This window comes from Cyprinodon tularosa, unplaced genomic scaffold (genome assembly GCF_016077235.1).
Source record: "Cyprinodon tularosa strain WSP-4 unplaced genomic scaffold, ASM1607723v1 ctg115, whole genome shotgun sequence".
NCBI classification, from domain to species: domain Eukaryota; kingdom Metazoa; phylum Chordata; class Actinopteri; order Cyprinodontiformes; family Cyprinodontidae; genus Cyprinodon; species Cyprinodon tularosa.
Window position 1 is genome coordinate 1,022,970 of NW_024037948.1, and position 26,958 is coordinate 1,049,927.

Here is a 26,958-nt window from a genome sequence, read left to right on the forward strand (position 1 = left end):
TGGAGGAATCGGCATTCACCTAAACTTCATACATAATAAACATATTTTTGTTTATTTTCATTTCTAATTTTTATATATTATTTTAGAATATAATTCAACTTTATTGTCATTACACTGTCACAAGTACAAGCAATGAAATGTAGTTTGCATCTATCCAGAAGTGCTATACAGGAAATATTTATGTGTGCACAGAAACTATGCATGCACTGAACAGAGAGTAATTGTAAGAGTCTATAAAACAAATAAATATGAAAACCTATACAGTACTTATAGTTGGTGTCAAGAGGCATTCAGGAGCACGACAGCTGTGGGGAAGAAGCGGTTTGAAATCTCTAAATGCTTAGATGCTCTGTTTGATTAATATGGGAGTGGCCCAATCAGTCCCTGTATCTTAATCCAATAAACAGATAAATCAGTATAGAAACACCAAACATGCCATTTCTGACCCAAAATGAATAACAGCAAAGGACCTGTTGAACATATTCCAGTGGTCCAGGAATAAACTGGACTGACTACCTGCAACACAAGTGGCACACAGCACTCAGAAAAAAGAGATTAGAACGGGATGGGGGTTGTTTTTCATTTTTTTATTTCCATGTGAATCAAACAAAATATACAAATTTTGAACGAGAAAATTGTTTTGCTCAGGAATACAGAAAAAAAATGCAATAAAATAAATTCACAAAGTGTAATATGAATTTAAAAAAAAATGTTCTCTACTATTAATAAAGGAAATGATTATTCAAGTCATAAAACTATAATAAAGTTACATTATTAAAAGTCAAAGCAACTAAAAGGAAAGTAAATATGTTTTCCATAAACAACATAAAAAAATACAGAAAAAGACGAGAAGCAAACGATCTGGTGCTAAAGAAGTTTTGTTGGCATGTTGCCATCAAGGCTTTATTGTTAAGACAAACATTATTAATCATTGTTCTTCAGACGGTATGTCACTTTGAATCAGTCACCACCTCTACTTTCTAGTCATCTTCCGTTAAAGTGACTTTTTCTTTCTTTGCATTATGAAAAAAAGAAACCAAATGAACCATCAGCAGATCTTCAACATAACATTTTTATCAGTTTAAAAATGATGCAGAAAGGTTTGAATAGAAAAAGTGTACATTTTATTTACATTTTTTTTATTCACTGAATAATGATCTAACTTGCTCCGCCAGCTGCACACCATCTTAACTTAAATACAAAAAAAAAAAAAAACAGTTACAGCCTCCAGAGGGAGTCATCTAGATATGCAAAGAGCATTCCAGGAACAAAACTACCTACACGATTACTGCACTCTTGGAACAGACAGCTGATGATAAAGCATTACGCAAATTAAAATCTACCTCAACACATCTATATCACAGAGACACTTAACAAAAAAGAAAATACATATGTTGTCCTGCTGAAATTACAAGGTGACCGAGTTTCTTTCAATACATAAATGACATTCTGTTACCTTGGTGCCTAGAACTAGTTATTAATATTTGCACTTCCCCAGTTTCCACTCAGTGTTGCTTCACTCTGAATTGCACAAACGCACCACAGAGTTGCAGATCACTTCTACTGGCTTCAATGAGCCACAAAGCACAACACAATGTTCCTGCTTTGTGTAAATTTTTACAGTTATATTACAGCAATGCTTAGAAGTCCCTGCCGGCTGTAAACACAGATGCAGCAGACCGTGTTCGTTTAACTTCCACGCTGTCGGCAGCTTCAGACGTTGACACAAAACTACTAGTTTAGAGCAGCGAGATGAGCATTCCCAGCGTCTCCTATTTTCAAGTTTTCCCACCTTACTGATGACTTACAAAGCTGCAAAATGGCATGTATGCAAAATGAAAAAAAAACATGACGTGTTTTGCAGAATTAAATGCAGCTCAGAATGAAAAGCTTGTTCCAAATGAAATGGTTGAACATTTCTACATTCATATGGAGTTTCTTACTCAATATAAATGTTTTGAAATAAAAATGTTTGCAGCAAAACATTGGAATATTCCTGTATAGGAGCCGCTTTTCTAGATATATTTACTTGTTTTTAAGAAATAACCGTTAAATAAACCAAAGTCATACACCCCTTTTGTATCAAAAAAAAGTAACATAATAACTACAAATGGGAACCTTAATTTCCTTCTCTTACAGGAAGGTCAGATTTAGGGATTAGGGAATACTGACTTAAAGTAAATTAAAAAAAAAAGTGTTTCTGGAGAAAACATCCAAGAGAACTTTGAAACTTTGTTAAGGATGCTATATTTAGAGCTGTAATACGGCGCCCTCTGCTGGGCGATGTGTATCACAGGAACCATGTGGATCCTAAAGCTCATCTTAGTTTTTTTTTTAGTTTTTTTTTTTATATATATATATTAATAATTAACACCTACTATCCAGTGACCATAATATATATTTAAGCATGTAAGCAAAATCTTCTCATTTTAGTTCACCTCAATGTGGCTCAAATGGCGTCAAGTCTTGAGACGACTTCAGTCATGTTTAACATCCGCTAGGACGACTGACGAGATGTTTGAAAAAGAAAAAAAAAAAGAAGAATGAGAAGACACATGACAATTGGTCAAAAGGAGAAAACAAAAGGTAAACTGGTAGGCTTTAAGAAAACCATAAAAACTCTGCAGCTTGGTTTGGTTTTCGCTGAGTTTGTTTCATTGCTCTGTGAAGGTGTTGGGCTGTGGTGGACACCTTCTGTTCACTGTACGGGAGATATTTGTCTGCAAAATAATGATTTAACATTGTTAGTCAAACAAAGCAAAAGTGATATAATGTAACTGGTGCATCTCAAATAAAAAAAACAATAACAATTAAATTGAACAGGTTTTGGCGCTGAAATACTTTTTGTATGGTTGGTGTCTCTAGGTGTGCAGAAAAGTGTGATTTCCTCGATGTGCTACATATATATACTTATATCCTCTTTGGGTCATTTTCTTCAATTTGTTTATCTTCCTTCCTTATCTATTCTTTTTTTTTTTATCAAAACACTGCGGTATTTTCTGCAGAGCTGCTAAACAAGGTCACGGACCTCTGGTTCTCCAGTCTATCAAATCCACCATTTTCATTTTTTGCAAAAAGCTTTTCCCCCAGGCTCTGAGTTGCTGAAGCTTTAAGTTGATAATTCAGAATGTTTGGTTTCTTTGTGTATTACTCCCTTCAATTCATTACACCGTTCCACATTATCTGCACAACTAGACAATCTTATCTCTGCTATCAGCCTTCAAAGCAGCGGAGCTCTGTGACCTAAAGGGGGGTAAGGTGTGATGGGCTCTATCGCATTTAAGGAGACGGAATACCAAAACAAATCAATACAGTTCCCCTTGATATAGACTGAATGATTGCAATGAAAAAAGAAAGGATTTAAAAACTTGTGTCCCTTTAAGTTTAATTATCCCATGCAAAGTTGTAAAATCCTGTCTAAAAGTAATCTTTCCAGGGGAAACTTTTATTCTGTTTTCAGAGTGGAGAGACAGACTAACCCACTTGTTTCAGGTCTAGTCTGGGGTTTTCACAGCTGATACCCTGAAGGTCATGCTGTCTGCTGCTGTTGGTTCACACAGTTTTATCTGTGTCTAAAGTCTAAAGTCAGATCAGTCATCTACAACAACATTTTAGACCACTTTATGCTTTCTGTTTCAGAAATGCTTTAAGGAGATGCTGGTTTTATTTTCTGGAAGGAGTTGGCAAATGCCCACACTAAAAACTATCAATATCTACTTCAATGACCAGTAACAACATGCTTGACTGATGAGAGACACCGGACCAAACACTGTAGACTAACCAAAAGCCTCAGTTGAAGCACCCAAGACTTTTATTAACGCCTTAGCTGAACCACAACTGGCCGCCTCCCTGCCACCCTGATTCAGTTAAACTGAATGTACCAGGTGCTAATGGCTTTTTGAATTACGACACACCTCTGTTATAATCACTTTCATGGGTCTTAAATATACTAAAAGCTAGTTTTCAGGAATTTGGATTTAGGGTTTTGATATCTTCAATTCATTCTTTCAAATTAACTGAAAACAACTGATGAAAATCCAGTGCTACTCAGACAAGATTACGCCAAGTTTAACCCTTCACTTTCCATTTATAATGCAATTCAATAGAAAATCTGATTTGTCCTAGGAGAAGCAATAGAATGCATTTCAGAATGTACCTTAAAACTGAGCAAGTGCAGCTTGTTTGTCGGCTTCAAACTCCCCTTCGTTGTCATCGTCTCCATTGTAGTCCGCCATTTCATCCTCCATGTTTCTATCTGTTAAAAACATTAAAACAGCAACTTAAAGAAGATCTGTTCTGCAACCAGACTAAATGTTTTAATATGAAAATATTAATAGGAATTACTTCTCCGTTCTTTCTCCAGATCAGCCCCACCAACTACTTGCTCGTCATCGTCGTCATACTCATCCTGTTCCTCCTGGTTCTCACCAATAGCTGCCTCATCTGCTTTCCCTTGACCAATCAGCATATCCTCAATTCCAGGATCTGCTTCTAAAAGAATAGCTATTTAGAGTAGTGTCACAAACGGGCATAAAAATGGCTTTTTCCTCTGAGATCTTCACCATTAGCCTTGGCACCTTCCTCGTGAGCGTCCATCACCTCCATGTCTTTATCAGCTGCCAGTTTGTCTGTCAAACCTTTACCAGTTGTAGCTTCAGTTTCTTCCGTTTTGGCCTCTTTTTTCTGCTGCTTGGTCTGAGTCTTTGAATCGGTGGATAAAACAGTCTGGGACTCGACCTTAGGAAGGTCATCAGTTGGAGGCTGTTCTGAGGAGACTAAATGAAATCATTTCGTAATTAGCTAAAGCAATAACTTCAAAAACCTTATTTTAGTAGCTTTTAAAATAAGTGTATTAACTTAAAATATTAAATGAGCATTAGAAATAATCTAGGGCCAATAAGATGCTCAGTCAAACATCTTCAAATGGCTAAACAGTAAATGTGACATTACACAGTATGTGCATGATGTATTTTTAAATAAAATAACCTCATCATTTATTTTTTCCTTTTACCTTTATCAACGTTGATTTCGTTGCTAAGCAACTCAGGAGCTTTATCTCGTTTGTCCTGAGGGATGCTTGTATCATTGCTCACAACAGCTGCTGTTCCAGCCTCACTGGGAACAGCCTTCACTGTTGGCTCTTCTTTCACTGCTCCATTCTCTGTGGTTTCCTGCTCAGGGGTAAACATTCAAAAACTATTTTTACTAGAGGAGCCCATGCAACAGGAAATTACCCCCCCACACATGCATTATATCTTTATGTAACTGCACCAACATTTACTATGGAGGTACTCAATTTCTAAGGATACATTTAAACTGAACGCTTAAAGGCACACTATGCAACATTTTTCAGTTAATTAATGTGTTCCATAACGTTTTGGATGATTAAATGAGTCATTTCAGGTTGAACAAAGGTATTCTCGGCCTCCCTGGTGGTCTGTGGGGGAAATACCGCACTTGCAATTGCAGGAGCCCTCGGCCCGCACCCACAGGCTCAGAAGTCTCGCGAGAGTCGGTCTTGCTTTACGGCGAGAACTGCTACACGCCCCCAGTTAAAAGCATGCTCGTTGCTAGCACAGTGGCGATCTTTGTGCAGTTATCATGGCGGAACCAGCGTGAAAACAGCGAAAGCCCATGTCGGAGCAGGCCAGAAAGAGGAAAAGGGCTCCGGACAGAGAGAGGAGTCGTACACGGGTGAACATCGGGCAAGCTTTTTCCAAATGGCGAGAGCTAAAATAAAAAGAAGGCTGCAAGGCTGACGCGGACCTCGCGTTTCTGCTGATGCGATTGTAAGTAGCATTGGAATGGTTTCTCTCTCTCTGTGTGCATGTTCATACTTTCACTGTGTTAGTCATTCGTTGCGTTCGCCTGTCTGCTAAGCTCAAAACAACCTCGCCTGGCTTGACGGAGAAACCAGGAGAACAGCTGTGCATATTTACGACAGTGCACTTTTACTTTCGCCCTCTGGGGGGAGCCTCGCTGGAAAATCAACACCGGTTGCATAGTATACCTTTAACTAAACGGAATAATGGGGAAAATGACTTTTGATACATGTCCAATCTATTTCAAGATTTTCACCAAGTAAACAAAACACTATTCATTAGCACCGGTGAACGATAACTTGTTAAATTACAGTATTTCTATTTTGAATGCATATGTCACATATAGCCAATTAAGAAATGTAAATTACCTGTACTGGATCACCTGGAGGAAGAAAAGCTTTCTGCATATTCTTCTGAACTTCTAATTTAACTGCAACTAATTTCTCGTCACACAGCTTCTTTTGGGAAAGGACCTGGGACTGACAGTGTGCCCTGCAAAAGAGATAAATAAAGAAAGAAAAAGAAGCAGATTTACATCAACCAGGATCAGATATGCTTATATATTTTCTCCCCAGCATGTATCAATTTAATAAGAAAATCTTCAATGCACTTAATGTGGATTGACCAATATAAAGCTGTGCAATATTCTGCAGTGAAAATGCCATGAAACTAAATTCATTAATGGTTACAATAGCTCTGTAGAAATGTGAGGCAGTAAAGCAAACCTTCATATCGAAAAATACAATGAAACATAACTGCAATCATTTTTATTTAACTGAAGAGTATCACGAGCATCGTGCTTTTAAGGTTGCACGAGGGAAATCTTGGTCATTATACTGAATCAGTAAGCCTAATAGAATAATGCTGAAAACTTGCATTGGATGTAAACTAGAAATATTTATGGGTCTTTGCACCAAGGAGAATAAATGTCTTTTCAAAGGGCCCCTTTCATTCTAAGCGGAAAACAAAACAAATGGGTGGATCAGCGACACATCTTAAACAATTCAGCAAACAGAATCGAGGAACCGATTTCCAAATCGCTGGTGATAAATTTGCTTTTGTGAATACAGCGCATTTTCATAAATTACTGAGCACCTGTCTGTGATGCACAGAACAGATTACAAAAACTACATAAGCAAAAGAAATTCCAAGCAAACTGGGGTGCCTGTAGGACAGTAAAAACTACAGAGCATGTGAAAAACTATTTCCAGGTCTAGCCAGAGATACTGATTTAGTTTCAGAGCTGATCTTTGATTGGCCGATTTCAAAACATAAATACTGATTTATTCAAACCATTCCAATGGTCGCATTAGAAGGTAAACCTCTGGCTAAATCACAAGTCTTTTACAGCCTCAAACAGGTCTCCCTCTTGGATTCTACTTCATCTTCCCTTTCCTTGTGGAGGAAAATCATCCCCACAGCATGATACTACCACTACTATGTCCCTGGGGGTATAGTGGCTGATATGACGTAAAAATATCAAACATTCTGTCACTCAAACATGACTTGAGGCAAAAAAATAAAAAACTTTTCTAAATTTCACAAGATGTCTGCATTTATACTAGGGCTGCAACAACGAATCGATAAAATCGATAAAAATCGACTTTTAAAAGCGTTGGCAACGAATTTCATCATCGATTAGTTGTGTCGCGCGATTAATGCGTCATCCGCCGCCGCCGTCATCACATCCACTTGACTGAAGCGGCGGAAGAAGAAAAAATACGGCAGAGCGAGCCAGCGCTGCAGGTGCAGTGTTGCCAACTCAGCGACTTTTCAGACGCCTCCACCGACTATTTTTCAAAAAAGCGACTAGCGACAAATCTGGCGACTTTTTACGGTGTCACTGCCGGCTTTTAGAGACTCTTACGTGAAAGCATGTATCATTCCTACTCTGCCGTGGGGCGCCTCCCCCCGCTTCCGCAAGAGTCCCTCTCAGCGCTGCAGTCAGAGCAGCAGGATGTTTACCCTCAGCGTCCAGACTGCAAATGAAGCGCGCATGCACCGGGATTGACGGCGCAAATTGATCACAATAATTAAAATAGCCTGCGCTTTGTACAGCGAAAAAAGTCGTAACATGCAACTTTTGTCAAAACAAATTAACATGGCACGGAACCACCATGCTTGTTTCGTTTTAAAGTGGGGAAACATAACGTTAGTTTCTCAGGTAGCTCATCTGATGCTTTCCTTACCGTGTTAGTAGGTTACAGACAGTGATAAGGTTGGCTACTTATTTTACTTTTAATTTCATTTGAATTAGCTTAAGCAGCATTTATATTTACTTTATAAATAAATTAACTTGCAAATTATGAGGGGCTTTTAAAGTTTAAATCTTCTGGCAAAATTAAAGTAAAGATCCTGCAATTTATTAACCTGACAACAGCCAGATGCATGTCTCACTCCGCCTAGCTCCGCTCACATACATCTGGGAACCCGCCATAGGAATTGCCTTTACTGAAGGCTGGGCCTTATCAAAACTCCTTGCATATGATTGGATAAGCCACTTGTCTGTCATCTTTATTGACGTGCTATTTCAACCACTCACAACGAAGCTAACCCGTGACGCTGTGAGAGGAGGAGCCATTTGGTAGATCAAGCTCTTGCCAAATCCGGTCGGGAGAAGGGCGAAAACATCGTTTCCACCAACAAAAGCCTTCAAAGCCGTTCTCTGATGTTCTTTTAATGAAACAATATCAGATAGATTGGACAACACAGAAGAAATAGCAGCATCAATGCTAATGCTTGCTTCCTCAATGCGAGCCGCCATTGTTGTTGGAATCTCACGGTCGCTTCTCCACTCCAGGACACACCCACCCTGCGTCCTGATTGGACAGACCATAAATTCGGTTGGGGAAATCACTTTCAATGAGCGGGTTCCCAGATGTATGTGAGTGGAGCTGGGCGGAGCGAGACATGCATCTGGCTGTTGTCAGGTTAGCAATTTATGGAAGTAAAGCAGAATAAATTCCAGCAAGATCAGTAACATGTCAATTAATTATCTGCCACATTCCCATGTAAATATCTGTCTTTGGAGGATGTGTTTTTTAGCACCCCTAGTTCTCTCATTTTTATTCCAAATACAATTTATAATTTGAATCACAGGGCTATTTTTATCTCTATGGTTCAGTATTTTCTCAAGTAGCAACTTTAACTTTTAATACTTTCCTGTCTTAAAAGGCAGAACTCTATTAGTCTAAAGAAACCTCATTTGTTGAAATGGGGGGGCCTGTTGTTTGAACCCCTTAGGGGCTTTTAAAAAAAATGTCTTTTTTTGCACTTTATGAAACAAAGTACTCTATATTTTGTGGATGTACAGCTACATTTCTCATGTAAGTTTGCGTAGTTTTAACACAAACATTTATTTTTCATATTGCACCAGTACAGTTAATGAGCAACCTGTACTTGTGTGCTTGTTTGTTCTGTCTAAAATGTTTATTTTGGAATAAAGAGGTTAATATAAAAAATATTTTTTGTCCGATTCATCGATTAATCAAAAAAATAATCGGCCGATTCATCGATTTTTAAAATAATCGTTAGTTGCAGCCCTAATTTATACACATATTAATTCACACATACAGCTGCACATCATTTAGTAATAAGGTATTTTTGAGGAAATCGGTTGAATTTTATTCTATATGAGGTATTGCAAAAAACAAAAACAAAAAAATAAGCTCAAAAGAAATCAACCCATTAGCTTGTTTTTTTTGAAGAACTCTAAACAAATATAAATGTGTAAAGAAATCTTGTCATACATGTCAGCAGTGAATTTATTGCTGAGGTTGGCTGTGTTGGTTTGGCAACTTTGCAGCTCTTTCTGAAGCTTCCCCAGGTCGTCGTTCAGCCGATTCAGCTGACCTGCAGAACAGATGCAAACACAGTAAGAGACTCTAAAGCTCTTCAAGCTGACGTGGCCGCTCAGCTTTAGGGAACCAGAGGTCACATTTTATCAGCTACCTTTAAGTTCTTCTATGGTTCTGGCACTGGAGGAAATACTGTCCTGTAGTTTAACCTGCAGGCAAAAACAAAATCAGCATTAAACTTAACAGCCGTTTTTATCTTCCACATAGAATCCCTTTGAATCAAAAACATGGATGAAATTAGAAGTAATTAGAAGAAATTAGATGAATTAGAAGTACCTGATAAGAAACTATCAGGTACTTCTAATTCCATATGATCACCTTCTCTTGGGTATAGGTGTTATGGACATCATCTAGTTCTTTCTTATGAAGGCTTTCAATGTGATTAATATGCTGCATCTGCTTCTGGATCTGGTCCTCAAACTCCTTCTTCTTCTTCATATCCGCTACTCCTCGCTCAGCCTCTCCACGCCGCAACTGGCCTTCCAGCTCATTCAGCCTCGTCTTTGTTGAAATACACAAATAAAAACTTTTAGATGAATGGATATCAGCCCTTTGTGGTAATGACTTTAGAGGCGACATAAGTATGGATTCATTTAGGTTTGGAGGTGGGCTTTAGTTCTGTACTAATTTTAAATCTCTAGAAGCTATAAAACAGGTTGAAATATTGCACCAAAATATTTGTGCAGGTCACAAGTGGGCTCTGGCTAAATGTAGATATGGAGATGCTTAACATTCATTAACACAGACAGAGGTATGATGTATATACATATACACACAAACACATTTTAAAACTGCACAAAAGAAGAAGCAGCAGATAAAAAGAACAACACTAGAGTGAGCATGCATTACTGATGTTACTAAGTGATGTTTTTAAGCAGTTAGGAAAATATGAAAAAACTGTCTCAGATTTCAGGTATTAAGAAAACTTGTTAGACAGGTGGAGAAACTTCAGCTGCTTCTCCACCTTGCTTTGCTTAGGAAAATAAATAAAACTCCATCCTGTTGAGTCTGAATGAGATTTGTTTAGATTTTATACTCAATATTAAATCAAATAAGAAAATGTTTTTCCACTTTGCCATCTTAAATGAAGTAGTTCAAAGGATTAGTGTGAAGAGTGCTGCCTTATTTTAAGCCGGGTTCTATACAAGCAAGTTTTCTGATTAATATTATCACAACAAAGACAGTGTTCATCAATGAACATTTGATGTTGTGTTGATCTGTTATTAAAAAAAGGTAAAAAAAGATATCAGATTAGATGTTATCTTTAGTTTTTAATAAATTTAGACTCAGTATAAGAACCTTATTCATATAGTAACCAGGATTTATCTTATCCAAGCCATTGCAATGTTATACATGTCAAGGTGGCCTTGGATTAACTTTTACCTTTGTAAATTCCTGCAACCATTTTGCACCATTTATGAAATCCAAACTTCTTTTTTCATTAAAGTGTAATAACACCATTTAGGACACAGTTTGCATTTGCTAGAGATCACCAGGTTTTAAAACTGATTTACTAACACACACACTCTTTGACAGAATTATAATACACTTAAAATGTTTTTATCATTCACAAATTAATGGAAAAGCTCAACCACAAGCATAGTAAACTCTAGCATTATTTAAGCTGCAGGCCTTCTCTTTCTACAGGCGTAGTTTAGTTTAAGTAGGTTTTGACATTTTTGAGGGTTTCCTGTTACATTGTTGAAGAGTGTTACTCTGTCAATGTTTGATCTCTACAGGATGCAAGACAAAGTATGTCACTGTTTTAAAAATGTCTCATCTGCATTTCATACATGAACCTTTCCTCTTTAAAACAGGCCTTCTTTGTACCATCATAAGGAAAAAACTGTTTCTAACATTTATCAAGCTTAGAGATGTCCCGATCCAGGTTTTTGCACTTCCGATCCGATACCGATATTGTTTTTGGACTTCCGATCCGATACCGATACTGGCCGATACCAGCCTATCCGAGCATGTATTTAAGTTTAAGTTAAAGTATTTAGCCTTAGTTGTAAGACTCATGTTGAAAAGGGTTTTAGTAATCTTGATAACATCTAGCCAGCTGAATTAGGTGAGATTGAATAAAACGCAATGATTGGTAACAACAAACTTACCTGTTTATTAAGAAATAAACACAAACTGGACAAAATTATGAATAACAATCTGAAATTGCACAGTGAACACTAAAACCGTAAACAGTTAAAGGTGCAAGTATTACTGTAAGTTTTAATAAAAATGCAAAACTGAATATGGAAAATATTCTATTAACTTAGAATCAGGACTCTACTCTTGAAAAAAGACACTGCTTAAAAAAAAAGATCAGTGCAAATAATAGTGAACTATTACACAAAAATGCCTTATACTCCCCAATGTCCTCTACACCTAGTCTCTATCTACACATCGTGCAGGATAAAATAATCCCACACGGCTGACATTTTCCCCGCTATCTTCCAATTCACCTGTTTTAATGGTTAGGCTGGGAGACAGACCCAAAAAGACCTGTGGGTGTGTTGAAGGTGTTCTGGAAAATGCGGACCGGATTCAGGGAACACTGGCGCAAAATAGTGGAATGGATCATTTCAATCGGTGAAACTGGAAAATACAGACCAGATTTTTTTTTTTAAACTGGATCGGCAGTCTGGATAGGCATTTTTACATGCTTTGCCGATACGCATTTTTTTGCCAATATCGGCGTCCGATCCGATACGTGGATCGGATCGGGACAAGCCTAATCCAGCTCATAAGAGGAGATAAAAAGATGTTTTACGATGACGGGAGGAAAACTGTTAACAAAACATCAAGGTTAAATAATTTGGGGCAAACAAGAACACAGAACTTAATATCAATCTTATTTAAGAGCATGAAAAGCTTGGATGAAACTACTTTTTTTTTATATTCTTTATGTAAACACCAACACAGCTATCTACAGACAGACAGACACGCGTAGGTTGGCCTACCTGGAGCTCAAGGGTGTGAGAACTGGACACCCAGTAGTTAAAGCCCAAAACCAAGACACAGGCAATAAGGGCAGCAACCATCAGAGAGGGGGCTCTTCCTCCTCGCCGACCGTTCCCCAGCCCACCCATGGTATTCTACAAACCTGTAAGACAAATTCATCAATGTTTTTACAACTGCCTTTGAATTAAAATATATATATTTATACATTCCTGTAGATGGTATACTTTTCACCATACATGTCCTGAATCATCAAAAGAAAGGCCTGAGATCATGAAATTCTACCTCAGCATGCAGGTACCACAACATGGTAGATATTCATGATACTAAACCCTGCAGGGAACAAGGGACACTATGCATGAAAGTAAACATGTTAAGAGGTTTTAATTTGACATGTATTACTGCATTTATTCCCAATCCCTACTCTTCTTTACGAAATATTCCATCTGCATTCACATCTGATAAAGAGCATTTGAAAACATTGAAACATAAACTGAATTGAAACATACATATTTAGCAGAGATGAATCAATACAGGTGTTTATTTTTTTTTTTTAGGCTGATGTTGATACAAGTTATTTTGAAAGATGCCAAAACTGCTGCTTGCAATAGCTGCACAGGACAGAAGGGAGAAAACCTCACATTCTCTAAAAGTACAAGGGGAAAAAATATATATTAATACGGTTTATCGGCCAGTTGGGTTTTAAATAATCAGCATATCTGATATCAGCCCAAATTCCAACATTGTGTCCAATACCCCTACAAGAAATTGACAATGGATGAACCATATCCTGTTGTTAATAACATCATAAATCAAAGTATTGGATTAATGTTTAACATTCAATTTGGAAAAGTTTCTTCTCCCTAAGCCTGTCAGCTGTAGATAGTTCACATGTTATTTGTCATTTCTTTTTTTTTTTAAACCAACTGTATATTTTGTACAACTCTATATAATTTTAAGTACCAAATCAGATATTACCCAGTACTTGAGTAGCTTATTGTAGCAGTTGTTTACTTTTACTTGAGATATTTTTGGAATAGTGCTTATCTTACTTGAGTACAATGTTTCAGTTCTCAGCCCTCCACTGGTCCTATGCATCCTTTTACTGTCCACAAAGTAATACATGTCAAATTAAAATAAAACTACAACTGCTGCTGTTACCATCTAAGACTTATAAGATAGCGATTCATCTGGACAGAAAGAGGTTAAACAACAGGAAAATATCATTTTTTCCTGTCACATATCAGCCTAGCTAGTTTAAATAGAGCATACAGCATGAGTGAGCATGGTGTATGCAAGAGTAATTGCTATATTTTCTAACTGTAGCAAGTGAGCATTGCATAAACATTAAAAAATGGTTCCCTTATCATCATGGTCAAAATCAAGAAAGGTACCAATGCAGTCGGGGTTAATGTTATGTAGATGAAGCTATTACTTATTGACTGTATTAGCAAATGAATGGCAAAGTGGAGCAACATAACCTGATAATTTATCTCCCAGAGCAAGCAGCAGAGCTAACGCTAACACTGTTAGCAACACAGATTGGTTCCAGTTGAAATAGCTCGGAAACTATTTACTCACCAAATATGAACGAAAAACAAAACTAGATTTCAAATTGTAAAGTTTAGGAATTTATCAATGGTAATCTTTTTAAAAAGGGAAGTCACGTCTTCAGAAACCCTTCAAAGCTGCAGCCCTCAGAAGCTCGTATCCATTACTGTCATACTAACAGCCTGACCTGAACGGTCTGTGTGGAAGGAAGTAACAGTCCCGTGATGCCTTTAAGGACCGTACGACATTTGCTAATACTCCCTGGTAAAAGCTTGTTTTATCAAACATCAACATTATAAACAACTAACCATATTTTTATTATAAGAGAAACGAAATGCTTTTATGTACCGTGTGTTGACCGTTTTATTATAGTGAATTGAATACACATCCAGTTTATTGGCAAACCTTTACGAAAAAGTGGATTCTACAGAGAGCACGAGAATGCAGCACAAGTAAACCTATTTTTTCCCAAACTATAGAAATATATTTTCTTAAATCGTATGAAGTTATCTTCCTTCCTTCCTTCCTTCCTTCCTTCCTTCCTTCCTTCCTTCCTTCCTTCCTTCCTTCCTTCCTTCCTTCCTTCCTTCCTTCCTTCCTTCCTTCCTTCCTTCCTTCCTTCCTTCCTTCCTTCCTTCCTTCCTTCCAATTTGTCAAGTGCTGCTGAAATCCTCATATTACCAATTCACTACTGTGATCGTGTAGACCATAAAAGGGTCATAGAAAAATACTTCCGAATGTAAAAATCCCTAAATCACCTTTTTTTGTCTGGATGGCCTATCCCAATTTTTTTTTTTTTCTTAAGGTTATAATTAGTAATTTATCTGTAACACTTTTTGCTACGAATCTCGAATTTCAGCACTTTGTTTTAATTACTGGGCAAAATTATCTTTTTGAGGATGTTTAACGGTAAATGGTCAATACTAATGTAGTGCTTTATCAAGTCCAAGTCCTTCACACAACGTTCAGGTTATTTTCACGCTGATTGTGTCAAGCCACACAGTACTTACAGCTTGATCTATGTTTATCTTCCTGTATTGGTGTAACTAAAATAAGAAAATTGGTGTAAGAGTTTGTGTTTGCCTGTGTACAGGATAACTTGAAATGTCATGGGCTGATTTTAATGAAAATTTTATCAGAGCTGTCCCTCATACTAAGGAACAATCCATTAAATGTTAGTGATGATCCAGATCATAATCTGGAGACAGGAATCATTTTAAGATTCTCTAACATTGTGAAATAGGGATATTTGGTGGAATAAGTAGTTCCCCATTAAACCAGAAGGTAGCAGCAGTGACTATTGACAGCCTCAGCATTGGAGTAAGAAATTCCAGAGGTATTTTACTAAAAACAAAACAAAAAGTTAAAACTTTTGAACGGATTTTAAGGAAAAACATTTTACTAAAGGTGTGCCTCATGCCAAGGAATGCTTAGTTTAAATTTATAAGTTACAATTTGGGGCAAAATCTGCTGCTTGGCGAAGGTCTGCACACTTCAAATGCTTTCCTAGTTATGTTGGTTATTTGGAGCTGTGCTAACAACATTTTTATTGGATGGAAATTGTCGATTTCATACAAACCTTGTTAGAAAATTATTACTTAGTTCATTTGCTATTCCTAGATCAACTTCATCACCTTTCTAACACTAACATTTATTAGATACATTAAACATAACACGTAAAATAAAGTAAACGCATCTTCATGAAAAAACATTTAATTCAAATAAATTTAATGTTGTTTACTCAAAGGAAATAAAAACGGTAATACAAATATTGAATGAAACACTAGGCAAACCAACTCTTGTTATTTTATTTACAGATACATACATATAAATATAAAAAACCCTGCATAAAACAAGTTATGATTTCATTATTAATTCATGTGTTCTGTTTAAAGTGAAGAAAAGTTTTCATTTTAAACTGCAGAAATTGAGATATACAGCACTGTATTAAAAATACTACAACTGATATGACAAATGTAAGAGATAATTACAAAAATATATTTCACAAAGAGCTGCAAATATTCTGGATAAATACATGCCTCATCTGTCACCAGAAACCAGCTGTTTAAATAAACTGTATCCACGAATAGTATAAATCAAATATACAGAATAACTTTCCCCTCAGAGTCCACAGCCTTGAAAACTCCCTAAAAAATAGAAAATTTAACTTATATAATTAATAGCTTTTTCAATTCTCAAGAGATTCTGATTTGATTACACATCATCAAAGAAGCCTGTCAGCGAGCGATACCTTCCAGTCGTGGATCTATAAAGATAAACACAAAGATACAGAATAATAACGGCTCAGTATTTTGTGATTTAGCTCTTTGGTGTGTTAGTGAGGAGATTACCTTTGATTCAGTAAACCGTCATCACTGGAGCTATCTTGAAGAGAACTAATGTGGTGCTCCTCTGCATTTCCATCTTCTGTGGTGACTGCAGTCATGGAAAAAAAGACATAAATGGAATACTGTAAGTTCAAGGAGATACTGAGGGATGGAAGAAATCTTAATAGCCACTAAAATCAGGATGAAACATGAGATAAACGAGGTAATAGTAACATTTGTTAACTAAACAGAGCGCAAACATTTTACGCAATGACTTTAAAAAAGGCTTTGGGCTGTGTATAGTAGTGTTTCCCGAACGTGGGTGGGTACGCATACCCCTAGTGGTCCATGAGGGTATTGCAGGGGGTGCATAAAAATGTTTTTTTGTGGTAGTAAAATAAAATAGGACTGGGATCTGTTCTGCTATGTTAGGACCCAATAGAAAAAATAAACAAGCTTTTATTAACCAAGAAGTATGTTTTTTTAGTTAACCTTCAGCTTTGACACACATCCAAACCAAGCAGAGGAACATGCTGGAAGTAAAGAGCAACCTGGTATCTGTTGTTTTTCACACTGAGCTATTGGAGCTCATCAAAGCAGCTCAGGTGTCTTGATGAAAACAAAGTAAACCTAATTAAGTCAGTCTGACTATTATCTTTGTTCTGAATTTTGTTCCCAATTCATCAAGTTTAAATGTGATTTTACAAGGTTTATATTATGAGTTTAATTTGTTTTTATTTCGATTCCTCACTAACTTTCTCATTTGTTTATTTGAGATGGAAAGAATACAATACGAATTAAATGCTCAAATTAAAAGATTAAGTAAAATATAAATAGTAAATAGTCTTCTTTTTATAGTTATTGTAGGTCATACTTCGGACAATCATCAATACATTTGATTGAGAGGGGAACTCATGCCAAGTCAAAACAGGTTGAGAAACACTGGTCTATAGCATGACAGGCAACATTCCTCCCCCATGCACATGACAGCAGAGGTTTTAAGGTAGTATATGAACAACTTACTCTTCAAAATTGACAGAAAGCTGTGATTAAACACTAATTCAGTCAGCTGATCATAAAAAAAAAAATGCTTTTATTGGTTTGATTCAATAATCTAATCTGAAATGGTGTTTTTTTTTTAATCTAAGAAAAATATCCAAATATTTACCAGCTATAAAGACTTGAAAACATCATTTTTATTTTTTTAATCTACTAAATATTTTCACCTTACAATATATTATGAAAAACATGTCAGCAATATTCTAATTTATTGAATATTACTAGAATTGTTAGTACAGCCTAATACACTATCTGTTCAAACCATTTTTTTTTTTAATTCCCTACCATTTTTCATGGCCTCTGTTTCAGGGCTGTGTGCGTCATTTTTTAACTCCGTATAACCGGCTCTGCTTCGCCATGGAGTTGCTTTGGCTCCATATCGCTCCCTCCAGGCCTAAAACAAAAGAAGAGCTGTCACATAAACACCTGGCAACACTTTACACAAAAAAATATTATGAACCGACATACTGGACAATAAAAAAACAACCAAACAGCTTGCAAAGATGATATATTAGAAGATATGTATATCATTGTTTTTTTTTTACCCATCTCCGATTTTGTCCATCCTCCATTTTTTGCCTCATTCTTCTTTCTTAAAATAAACAATATTAAAACATAAAGTTAAACTCAGAGTCCAGATTTACTTCTAATAAAATATTTAAAAAAAAGACATGGAATGTGTCAAACATGACAATTCCTGTGCAGTTTTCATTTCAGCTTCATCTATTTTTTTTAAGAACTTTTTTTTCTTTAACAATCTGAACATTTCAATTGCAAACATTTACTTTAAACAGGCTTAAACTGTTTAAAGAGACATTAACTAACATTATGTCGTTAAATATTATTTAAGAATTAGAATTTACTGCACAATCCATAAAAATAAGACCATGCTTTATGTGATTCAAAGGGCTATTTCACTGGTTTGTTGGTTATTCTGGCCATCTGACATATCCAAAACATGGCTGCATTTTTATACTCTAAATATCAAAAACAAAATGTATATTCATTATTTTAATTTAAATGGTTTAACTTAAAAAAAAAAAAAACAACCATTGTGATTTCAACACAATTTATTATGAAATACTGGCATATTAAAAATTATAAACATATTTTTCCACTCCCTATGCATTCCCTATATATATATATATATATATATATATATATATATATATATATATATATATATATATATATATATATATATATATATATGTATAAATAAATAAATAAAATGAAAATTAAATACCTCTTCTAATTAGCTCCTTGCCTTCATCGACCAGGTCAGAGGTCCAGTCATTGTCAGTAATGTACTGATAGAAACCCAGGAGGTTTAAACAGCGAGACCCCAAGCTATAAAAACATGTAACAAAATACAATTACAAACTGCTTTCAAGTATTCGCTTCTCTATATACTATAAATAAGCACATTTTAACAAAAACAGGCTCATCAGAGCAGAAGCTTTTCCAAAAATTTTAATTAGCCAGTAATATAAAACCAGATAGAGATGAAAACATTTTTCATGCCATAAAGTTGAAACTGGATTTTTAACGTCATATTGTTTATTTTTAAGTTTAAAATTTACTGTAAAAATAAATGTTTTAACCTTCACACATGTTCTGCAGCATTTTTCCGCTTCTAAAATAACTCAACATGATAAACCAATACGTAACAAATATTCCACATCCTTTTCGAGTAACCATATAATGTGGGACAAATAAAAGCTAATGCTATATAGCCCTGAGTGGTTACTTTACTTGTAAATAGTTGCAATGCAGAGCAGCAACACCAGCATGGGATAATAGATGTAGAACCCATCAGATATGGCAGGCAGCAGCCGCATGGATCCCATAATCTGACAGGGACGCAAGAAGACAAAATCAGATCACTGCATTCGGTGTAACATTAAGATGGGACTTTGTTTTTAATCTAATGCTGTTTTCTAATGTGGATCCATATGTAGTTGATTTGGTAGTTTGACAAGAAATGTATACAAACTCACAGAGGTGTAGGATGTCTGTATTCTGTCCTGATGTGAGATGGCAGAGTCCATATGAATCAGACCCAGAAAGTTGAGACACAATGGAGGAGTCAGACGACAAAACAGCCTAAGCAAAGAAAAAAACACAGACTTCACCGCTTATGTTATGATACCAGGACAACCTATCCCAAATGTGCTAACTCTTAAGATTGTACTCTTTAGGTTATTTATGTAAATCCTAAGAAAAGCAACATTTTAAAGGGATTAACACCATATTCTAGAATAATTTGTCTCATAAAAGCAAACTTTCAGGAAAAGACTTTCCACGTGATGGACATACATTCCGCTGAACTGCAGGCTATAAGCATCGGTTTGGTGATGTGGCACCAGATGATAGTAGTTAAACACCCGCATTCTGAACACCGTGGAGTACACGCACACACACATGAAGAGGATGCCGATGAAGCACACCATCTGGTGGAGAAAAGGGTATAAAATAAGGCTAATGGGATTAGATCTATATTAGAAGGCCAAATAGTGAATTTTGGGCTGGGAAATTTACCTCTATAAAAATGTAGTTGTAGTGTAGTTCAGCTTTCTGAACGAGGACAGCAAAAAGAGAGAGGACGGGGTGTGCGCTGAAGAAGGTACACTCAGACCAGACGACTGCTACAGAGAGGAGAGACAGGAGGACTGCTAGCAGCCTGCAGAAGGGCTTCCTGAACACACACTCCCAATACCACTCTGAGGAAAGCAGAATACAGGAAATAAATATAAAATCTCTCTGTTCAAACATATATGGAAACCAGTGGATTTAAGTAGCTACCAGGCAAGCATCCCCGTATGCATGACTCTGAAGTCAGATTTAATATGAATCTTCACAAAGCATCTGTTTTCAAGCAACCAGGACTTGTGCAGCCAAAACATTTGACGTCTTCAGGCAAAAAACAAACATAAGTTGTTTCATGAAAATAGGGATAGAAAGACAGTCTAATAAGAACTTATTCATGGCTGTACACAAAACCAAAATGATAATTTTTGAAAGGTATAAAAAGATCAGGCCAACGTTCAATGGACAAGCACTCACAAAAAAAGAAGAAAAAATGTATATGTACTTTCATCATCATTCAAAGATAAAATGTTTGCCTTAAAAGTATAGTGGAGGACATTCTTTTTCCAGGTGGAGCATCAAAATAAATGGTCCTCCTAATTGTCAATCATTCTGGTGATATGTTTACATAAGCCCGTCCTATGTGCTCGTCCCCATTTTCACTTACCGGTGAGTCTGACATAGTGGAAAAATTGCAAACCTTGTTTTGGAAAGTAAGCTTGTATGAGCGATGCAAACAGCAACTTTTAAACAGAGTGTGCACAAGGAGAAATGTGCTTGTGCATGCTCTTGCACATGTTTAATAGGCGGCCCCTCTCAGGAGCGGGTACAGGGTTTTGAATGTGTGTGTGTTCAAAGTGGAGAGGGCGAGTCTATTCAAAGATTTGTGAAAATCTTCCACTATACATTTAAGAAAACGTGTACCCCTACATTGTGTAAAAAAAAAAAAAAAAAACTTTATGAACTGAATCAAAGACCCTCTTCATTTAGGAAACATGTTTAGCTATATGTTAAAAGCTAAAAAAAACACCAGTGGTAGCACTAGTTTCTAAAAACATTTTAGCCAATCAGATGTTATGTTATCATAAAGAGCAGATTATACTTCTGCAGCCGCATATCTAATGTCGCTTGGGTCTGGTCGCAAACCAGTTTTGCTGTTATGCTTCTGCACCGTCGGTCTGGAATTTCTAGGGAAGCCTATTCGAGAGCTAGAGAGAACTTCGGTGGATGGTCACAAAAACTTCGGCGGCGCCAGCGGGATTGTTTATATTCCAAAACATCAATGGCGCGTCTGCAAGATATCACGGTCACTGAGATGGATCTAGAGTTGCTAGACATAGAAGAGGAACAGGTTCTGTTAATGGAGTTGGCAAAAAGACCGATTAAACTTTCGTCGTAGTTGTCCATTGTAGTTATTACTCGTTTTTTAAAAATGGCGCACCCCGGCACCGAATCAAGAAAGACGACCACACAGACAGCCAGAAAGGCATACCAAGGACCAATCACAACTGCTTTTTGTGTGCGCACTTCTTCTTGAGGTCTTTGCGGGTTTGCGACCATCCTACGCGTAGCCAGGATTTTTTGAGGTACGTGACGACGGTTGCAGAACCTCTGCGCGGGGGTTGTGGTCGGACAGAGACAGATTTGACGGTTGCAGAAGCTAGGCGTCAGAAGCATAAATTGGCTTAAAGTAGCAGCATTGATCACAACTGGAGATTAAAAGCATTCACTGAGGTAAATACTATTTCTATATAATCACCAATACTCATTCATAAAAACATCAGTATACATCTACACCCTGGAGAATTGACTTCATCTGCAAAATGGTGATTTTGGCCGCAAATGAACTCACCTACAGTAGGAGTGTAGATAAACTTGTGTATCCAGCCAGGCGGGTCCGCGGAGAAGCTTTTGGTGATGATTCGTCCTGGACTGCTCTGGCTTTTCTCAATATCTTCTAGATGGAAGGCCTCCTCCAACAAGAGGGTCCACTGAACCTGAGTCTGGCTGTGCCTCTGCACGGCAGTAATCACCTACAACAAAACATTAATAAAAGCCAACGTTTATTTAACTCTTTCAGCACAAAGTTTATAATGCAAATGAAAATTAGATGGCTACTTTTTCGTGAAGTTTGATTAAGCCACTTTTGGTAGGAACGACATCATGTTCTCGACGAGAGTTTTCCACGTTTCTTCCCATCTCTTCCTGGTACCTAGTGGGACACTGGAATTCCCATGAAGGTTGTTATGCTGATTTGTGGCATTGAAAGGAATACTGGTCTTGTTCTCTTAACATTGGGCTGTGTATATTTCCTACCTTCGTCAAAATAGTGTCCACATATTTCCTGAGAATGTGGTCGAACCTTACAGATTCATTGACGTCTGCCACTTCCTGAAACAGGAAGTAATTTTGTTTGTTTTTGTTACAAACAAAAGAAAACAACCATCATAAAGGCAGCACAATTTTTTTTCTGATTTTTTTTTTTTGATTTAGGTGAATTATACTATCTGAAAACCCTCACCTCCATAACATCTGCTAACTTCTCCTCGGTTGCTGCTTTCTCCGTTGCCAGTTTTGCTACCTTAAAGTAAGTCTTCGCCAGCAGAAAACTATTTGAAGACGAGAGCCAATAAGATCGTGGGATCTCCACCAAGCCGTAGCCAAGCAAGAGCACCAAAAGGAACAGACCCCAGGTGTTAGCAGCAGCGATACCAATCGTCTGGAGCTCTGTCCTGGATATGTTTAAAAATCATAAAGAAGAAGCACAAAGCAATGTTTACAATATGTGACAACTCTTTCAGAAGTTTAGAGTTTCACACACAATCATGACATACCATGTAAGTTTCAGCTTTAGGTGAACGGCTGCATAGATCAGCAGGAGGATGAAAACGAGCAGGTAGGTGCCATAATAAATTGCATTTTCAAAAAGAGCTGTTTTAACCTTCCCAACTATGGAGAAAGCTCCAGAACGGGCATAGGACTGCATGAAGGGCAACAGCAGCCTGAGCATGTATCAACAGAGAAAAGACAGAGTTTACACACACACACACACAATTCACCTCACAATAAATAGTGTAATTCATCAAAGTTAAAAGGTTTTCAGTGTGTTCATGAGTCTTGGAGATGTAAGGAGTTCACCATGTAAGAAACTGGGACGTCCAGTACACAACTCTCCAAAACACTGGCAGGACATTATCTGGGATGTAACTCCAGGACTTTACACACACGTTTGCTGCCCTAGAGGATGCAAACAAACACACAGGCTCACATACGACAGATATAGCTCAAAACAGCTGTTTATTTGTGCACCGTTACATAAATAAAAATACTAAATGATATCAATGCTTCAACTAATGAATATTTGAAAATCAATTAATCTGATGATTATTTTTCCAATAAATCTATCAATAATTGGATAGCATAAGGTTCCTTAAAGAAGATTTTTTGCTAATTTAAACCAGGTGAAACTAAAACTTTTCCACTTATAATTTTTTTATTTTAATTAATATTGACAGACAAAAAATATTTCTATCTTAAGTGCAAAATGTTTACATATTTTCTTTTCAATTTTGGTATAACTGCTGCTGTAAGTGGGTCACTCTGCCAGATAAAGGCATTTTTTAGAGTATCTACACTCCAGTTAACAATTAATCGATTACTAAATTAGCTGACGATCGTTTCAATAATCAATTAATCACAATTAATCCGAATAATTGTTTCAGCCCTACATGATATGTCAGAATTTTAAAATCTTTGGAGAAAAAGAAGGCACTAAATTAGAGACAAGTTTTAATTTTGATAATGTTAGGTAAATAAAATAAGTTTTATGATAGCATGGCTAATCCAACTCCACAGCATTTGGCACCAATTAGGGGGGAAAAAACTTTTTTGTATTTTCTTTATGCGTACAGATGAATCATTTATCTGTAAATGAGTTACCTAAGCCACCACCCTAATCAACAGCTAACTCTGACTCACAGAGCCCGGGACATGAAGTAACACAGTAACTTTGCATCTATTAAGCACCTCTCTACTTCTCATTTACTTTATTTACTTCTGATTTTTTTATGCACTCTGCTGCTCATTGCAGTAATGCATTAATAATTCAATACATCTGTTTTGTTTGAAGAGTGTATAAATTAGTTATCCAGTCTCTGGCCTGTTTGTAATTCTTTTATTGCTATATTATTGTGTTATTATAAACATTTTACAATCTAGAGTCAATTCCTCATATATACAATTCCTCAACATAGCTGGCAAATAAAGCTGGTATCTGATTTAGTTTACTTTAACATCCCCAAACAGCAGGAGAAGTAAGGAGTACATTGTTCCTCACAGAATAAATTTCAGAAATGTTAAGATAGACAACAGCTGGAGGAAGTCAATGACTCTGATCTGAAATAGTGGATACTCAGTGTGAGAAATAAAAAACAATTTATTTTACCTTGAGGGTTGGAAAGAAACCGAGCCGAGGTCAGGCAGAACAGACCGTCCACTTTGTGATGAAGAGGAAGTGTGGTTTGAATGGTCATAAATGCACTGGTTGTATATAGTCTGAGGAAAGAGTTAGAGCAAACAAAAACACATTTGGTGTAACTAAACAGCGAAAAAATCGCAATGCAATTATCTTTAAAACAGTCCATTTGATTTGATCTTTATTTTTCCTGAACTCATACCGTGCTGACATCAAGCGGCAGGATGAATACGATGAGGAAGCAGAGGTACCAGGAGAGAAGGGTCCCCAACAGGACCAGGCGCTGCTGGTTCCTCAGATCTCCATAACGATGGAGAAGGTAGAGGGCCAAAAGGAAAACAGCAATGACCACAGCAGACAAGGCAGCAGCAGTCATGCTTTCTCTGATTATCAGATCTGATGTACAAACTTCATGATGACGTCCAGCCTGATAGGAAGCAAGAGACCAAGACAAGGAAATCAGTTACAAGCTCATTACTGCAGGGTGGATATCGGCTCTTTATCAGTAGCCTAAGGGTAAAATTATCTGATGTCATTACTCAAAAGGGCTGGGAGCAGACAGAGAGCCAAAAATGATGGGAAAGTTGAAGCACAGATTAAGATCACTTAATCCCAAAATATCAGAGGTATAATGCTGAGTTGATACCAAATGATCTGTTAACAAAAATAAAAGCCTGTTACTTTATTGAGATGTATATTTGAATATAAATATTTGAAAAGAAAAAAAAAATATATTTTTTTTTTACTATTTTTAAAGGCTGCATTTTTAAAAATGAAATTATCCAGAGAGCTGTTTCTAAACGAAATTTCGTTTTGTTTTACATTTGTGTAAACAGAAGGAAAAATAAATCTGTCTGAGTCTAAGTGAATCTTATCTGTTAAACATACTAAACTAAAAAGCATTATCAGTACACGTGTTAGTATTGTTGTTTCGATTTTAAAAGTGTGTTTTTTTATGTTTTGAAAAGTTAAAAAAATAACAAACTCCATCCAGCCTCAGTTTGTCGCTTTTTTTTTTTAACCCTATGTCCTAAAGTTAGTCTCTAAAAACAATAAAGTCTACATCTGTATAAAACAATGGCTTTGGAAATGTACATCGTACCTTTCGCGATTTCTCAATTTCACTCAACTTTTTTGAAAGTTATTCCGCTTTTCTTCCTGCCAGGTCCGAACCTTTGAAACCAAATTGCGTAACGAACGTACGTTACTTGTTACGTACGACACGTCCATACGCAACATGGTGAAGAATTCTGGGTATTGTAGGATTTATTACAAAAATGATCACGGAAAAATACAGGAAAACTCTTAAGGAGTATTTCAAAGATAAATGCAATTTGACAATTGTGTTTTTAGAAGAGTTTTTAACGTATTTTTCGATGTCGTATACTGAATATTTTAGGTTAAAGGGAACAACCAATTTGGCAGAGAAAATAGATGTTAAATTGATAAGGGAATTACAGCGTACTCTAATCGTTTTAACCTTTAATCTTTCATTCAAAGAAAGAACAGATAGTAAATAGATTATTGTGTTTTTTTTTGAAGGCTTTTGAGTTTTTTTTTTTTTTTGGTATTGCTGTTGTTTTCTGTTTTATATTAGTATATAAGCTGTTTTAGTTGTCATATTTTACATACAGTCCCTATCACCATATTTAATGCCAGTTATTTTTAAATGTTGGCTTATATTTTGGTGATATTACTCAAATGATTAAAAAAAACACCAAATGGATAACCATAAACAAAAGAAAGAAAGAAAGAAAGAAAGAAAGAAAGAAAGAAAGAAAGAAAGAAAGAAAGAAAGAAAGAAAGAAAGAAAGAAAGAAAGAAAGAAAGAAAGAAAGAAAGAAAGAAAGAAAGAAAGAAAGAAAGAAAGAAAGAAAGAAAGAAAGAAAGAAAGAAAGAAAGAAAGAAAGAAAGAAAGAAAGAAAGAAAGAAAGAAAGAAAGAAAGAAAGAAAGAAAGAAAGAAAGAAAGAAAGAAAGAAAGAAAGAAAGAAAGAAAGAAAGAAAGAAAGAAAGAAAGAAAGAAATATGTATATTGGTTTAACAATATACATTATTTTCTACATTCTGGTGATTTTTAGCGAATTGAAGTAAAGTAGAATGGGCCCTACTAAAATACTTGCATCTTAAATATACTTTGAACTAAGAATTTAACAACTTTGTCCATTAATTATTCTCTGCAGTTCAAGTAAATTAAACAATGGGGAACTAATAAGATATTACTGGATTACTGGCACTGATACTGGAACCAGTGCAATCGAAACCTATGCAAACTACACTGTGCATGAATATTTGGTAATAGGCTAAGGATTAAAAAGTTTAATTC

At 36.3% G+C, this 26,958-nt stretch overlaps 2 protein-coding genes across 4 annotated transcripts; both read right to left on the bottom strand.

Annotated features, from left to right (window-relative positions):
• Positions 1–572: 572 nt before the first annotated feature.
• Positions 573–14,389, bottom strand: golm1 (golgi membrane protein 1). Of its 3 annotated transcripts, none has more exons than XM_038305840.1 (11): positions 14,216–14,389; positions 12,637–12,779; positions 9,998–10,180; positions 9,774–9,828; positions 9,572–9,674; positions 6,191–6,314; positions 5,012–5,171; positions 4,563–4,775; positions 4,345–4,485; positions 4,157–4,255; positions 573–2,720 (listed from the first exon to the last, which is right to left on the bottom strand). In XM_038305840.1, exons 2-10 carry the CDS (start codon positions 12,763–12,765, stop codon positions 4,158–4,160), a joined length of 1,206 nt encoding a protein of 401 aa, XP_038161768.1. In that variant the 5' UTR covers positions 12,766–12,779; positions 14,216–14,389; the 3' UTR covers positions 573–2,720; position 4,157. The 3 variants fall into 3 exon arrangements, with proteins under 3 accessions (XP_038161768.1, XP_038161760.1, XP_038161752.1); XM_038305832.1 differs by having other exon boundaries at positions 4,345–4,488; XM_038305824.1 differs by having other exon boundaries at positions 4,345–4,491; positions 14,216–14,388.
• Positions 14,390–15,979: 1,590 nt separating this feature from the next.
• LOC119797018 (G-protein coupled receptor-associated protein LMBRD2B-like) lies at positions 15,980–25,817 on the bottom strand. The gene is made up of 18 exons (XM_038305861.1): positions 25,737–25,817; positions 24,837–25,061; positions 24,605–24,714; positions 23,299–23,397; positions 22,995–23,162; positions 22,682–22,892; positions 22,477–22,551; positions 22,279–22,383; positions 22,013–22,193; positions 20,113–20,294; positions 19,891–20,024; positions 19,572–19,677; positions 19,327–19,424; positions 18,818–18,921; positions 18,117–18,163; positions 17,857–17,965; positions 16,537–16,621; positions 15,980–16,451 (listed from the first exon to the last, which is right to left on the bottom strand). Exons 2-18 carry the CDS (start codon positions 25,008–25,010, stop codon positions 16,400–16,402), a joined length of 2,040 nt encoding a protein of 679 aa, XP_038161789.1. The 5' UTR covers positions 25,011–25,061; positions 25,737–25,817; the 3' UTR covers positions 15,980–16,399.
• Positions 25,818–26,958: the final 1,141 nt, after the last annotated feature.

Excerpts from the sequence above, each read along its gene's own strand:
- golm1 (XM_038305824.1), bottom strand. The coding sequence starts at position 12,765 with ATGGGTGGGCTGGGGAACGGTCGGCGAGGAGGAAGAGCCCCCTCTCTG. Across the intron at positions 9,829-9,997 it reads ACACCTATACCCAAGAGAAG|GTTAAACTACAGGACAGTAT; the intron begins GTGATCATATGG and ends TTTTGCCTGCAG. Across the intron at positions 5,172-6,190 it reads CTCCAGGTGATCCAGTACAG|GAAACCACAGAGAATGGAGC; the intron begins GTAATTTACATT and ends ACCCCTGAGCAG.
- LOC119797018 (XM_038305861.1), bottom strand. The coding sequence starts at position 25,010 with ATGACTGCTGCTGCCTTGTCTGCTGTGGTCATTGCTGTTTTCCTTTTG. Across the intron at positions 22,194-22,278 it reads TAATCAAACTTCACGAAAAA|GTGATTACTGCCGTGCAGAG; the intron begins GTAGCCATCTAA and ends GTTTTGTTGTAG. Across the intron at positions 19,425-19,571 it reads TACAGACATCCTACACCTCT|ATTATGGGATCCATGCGGCT; the intron begins GTGAGTTTGTAT and ends CGTCCCTGTCAG.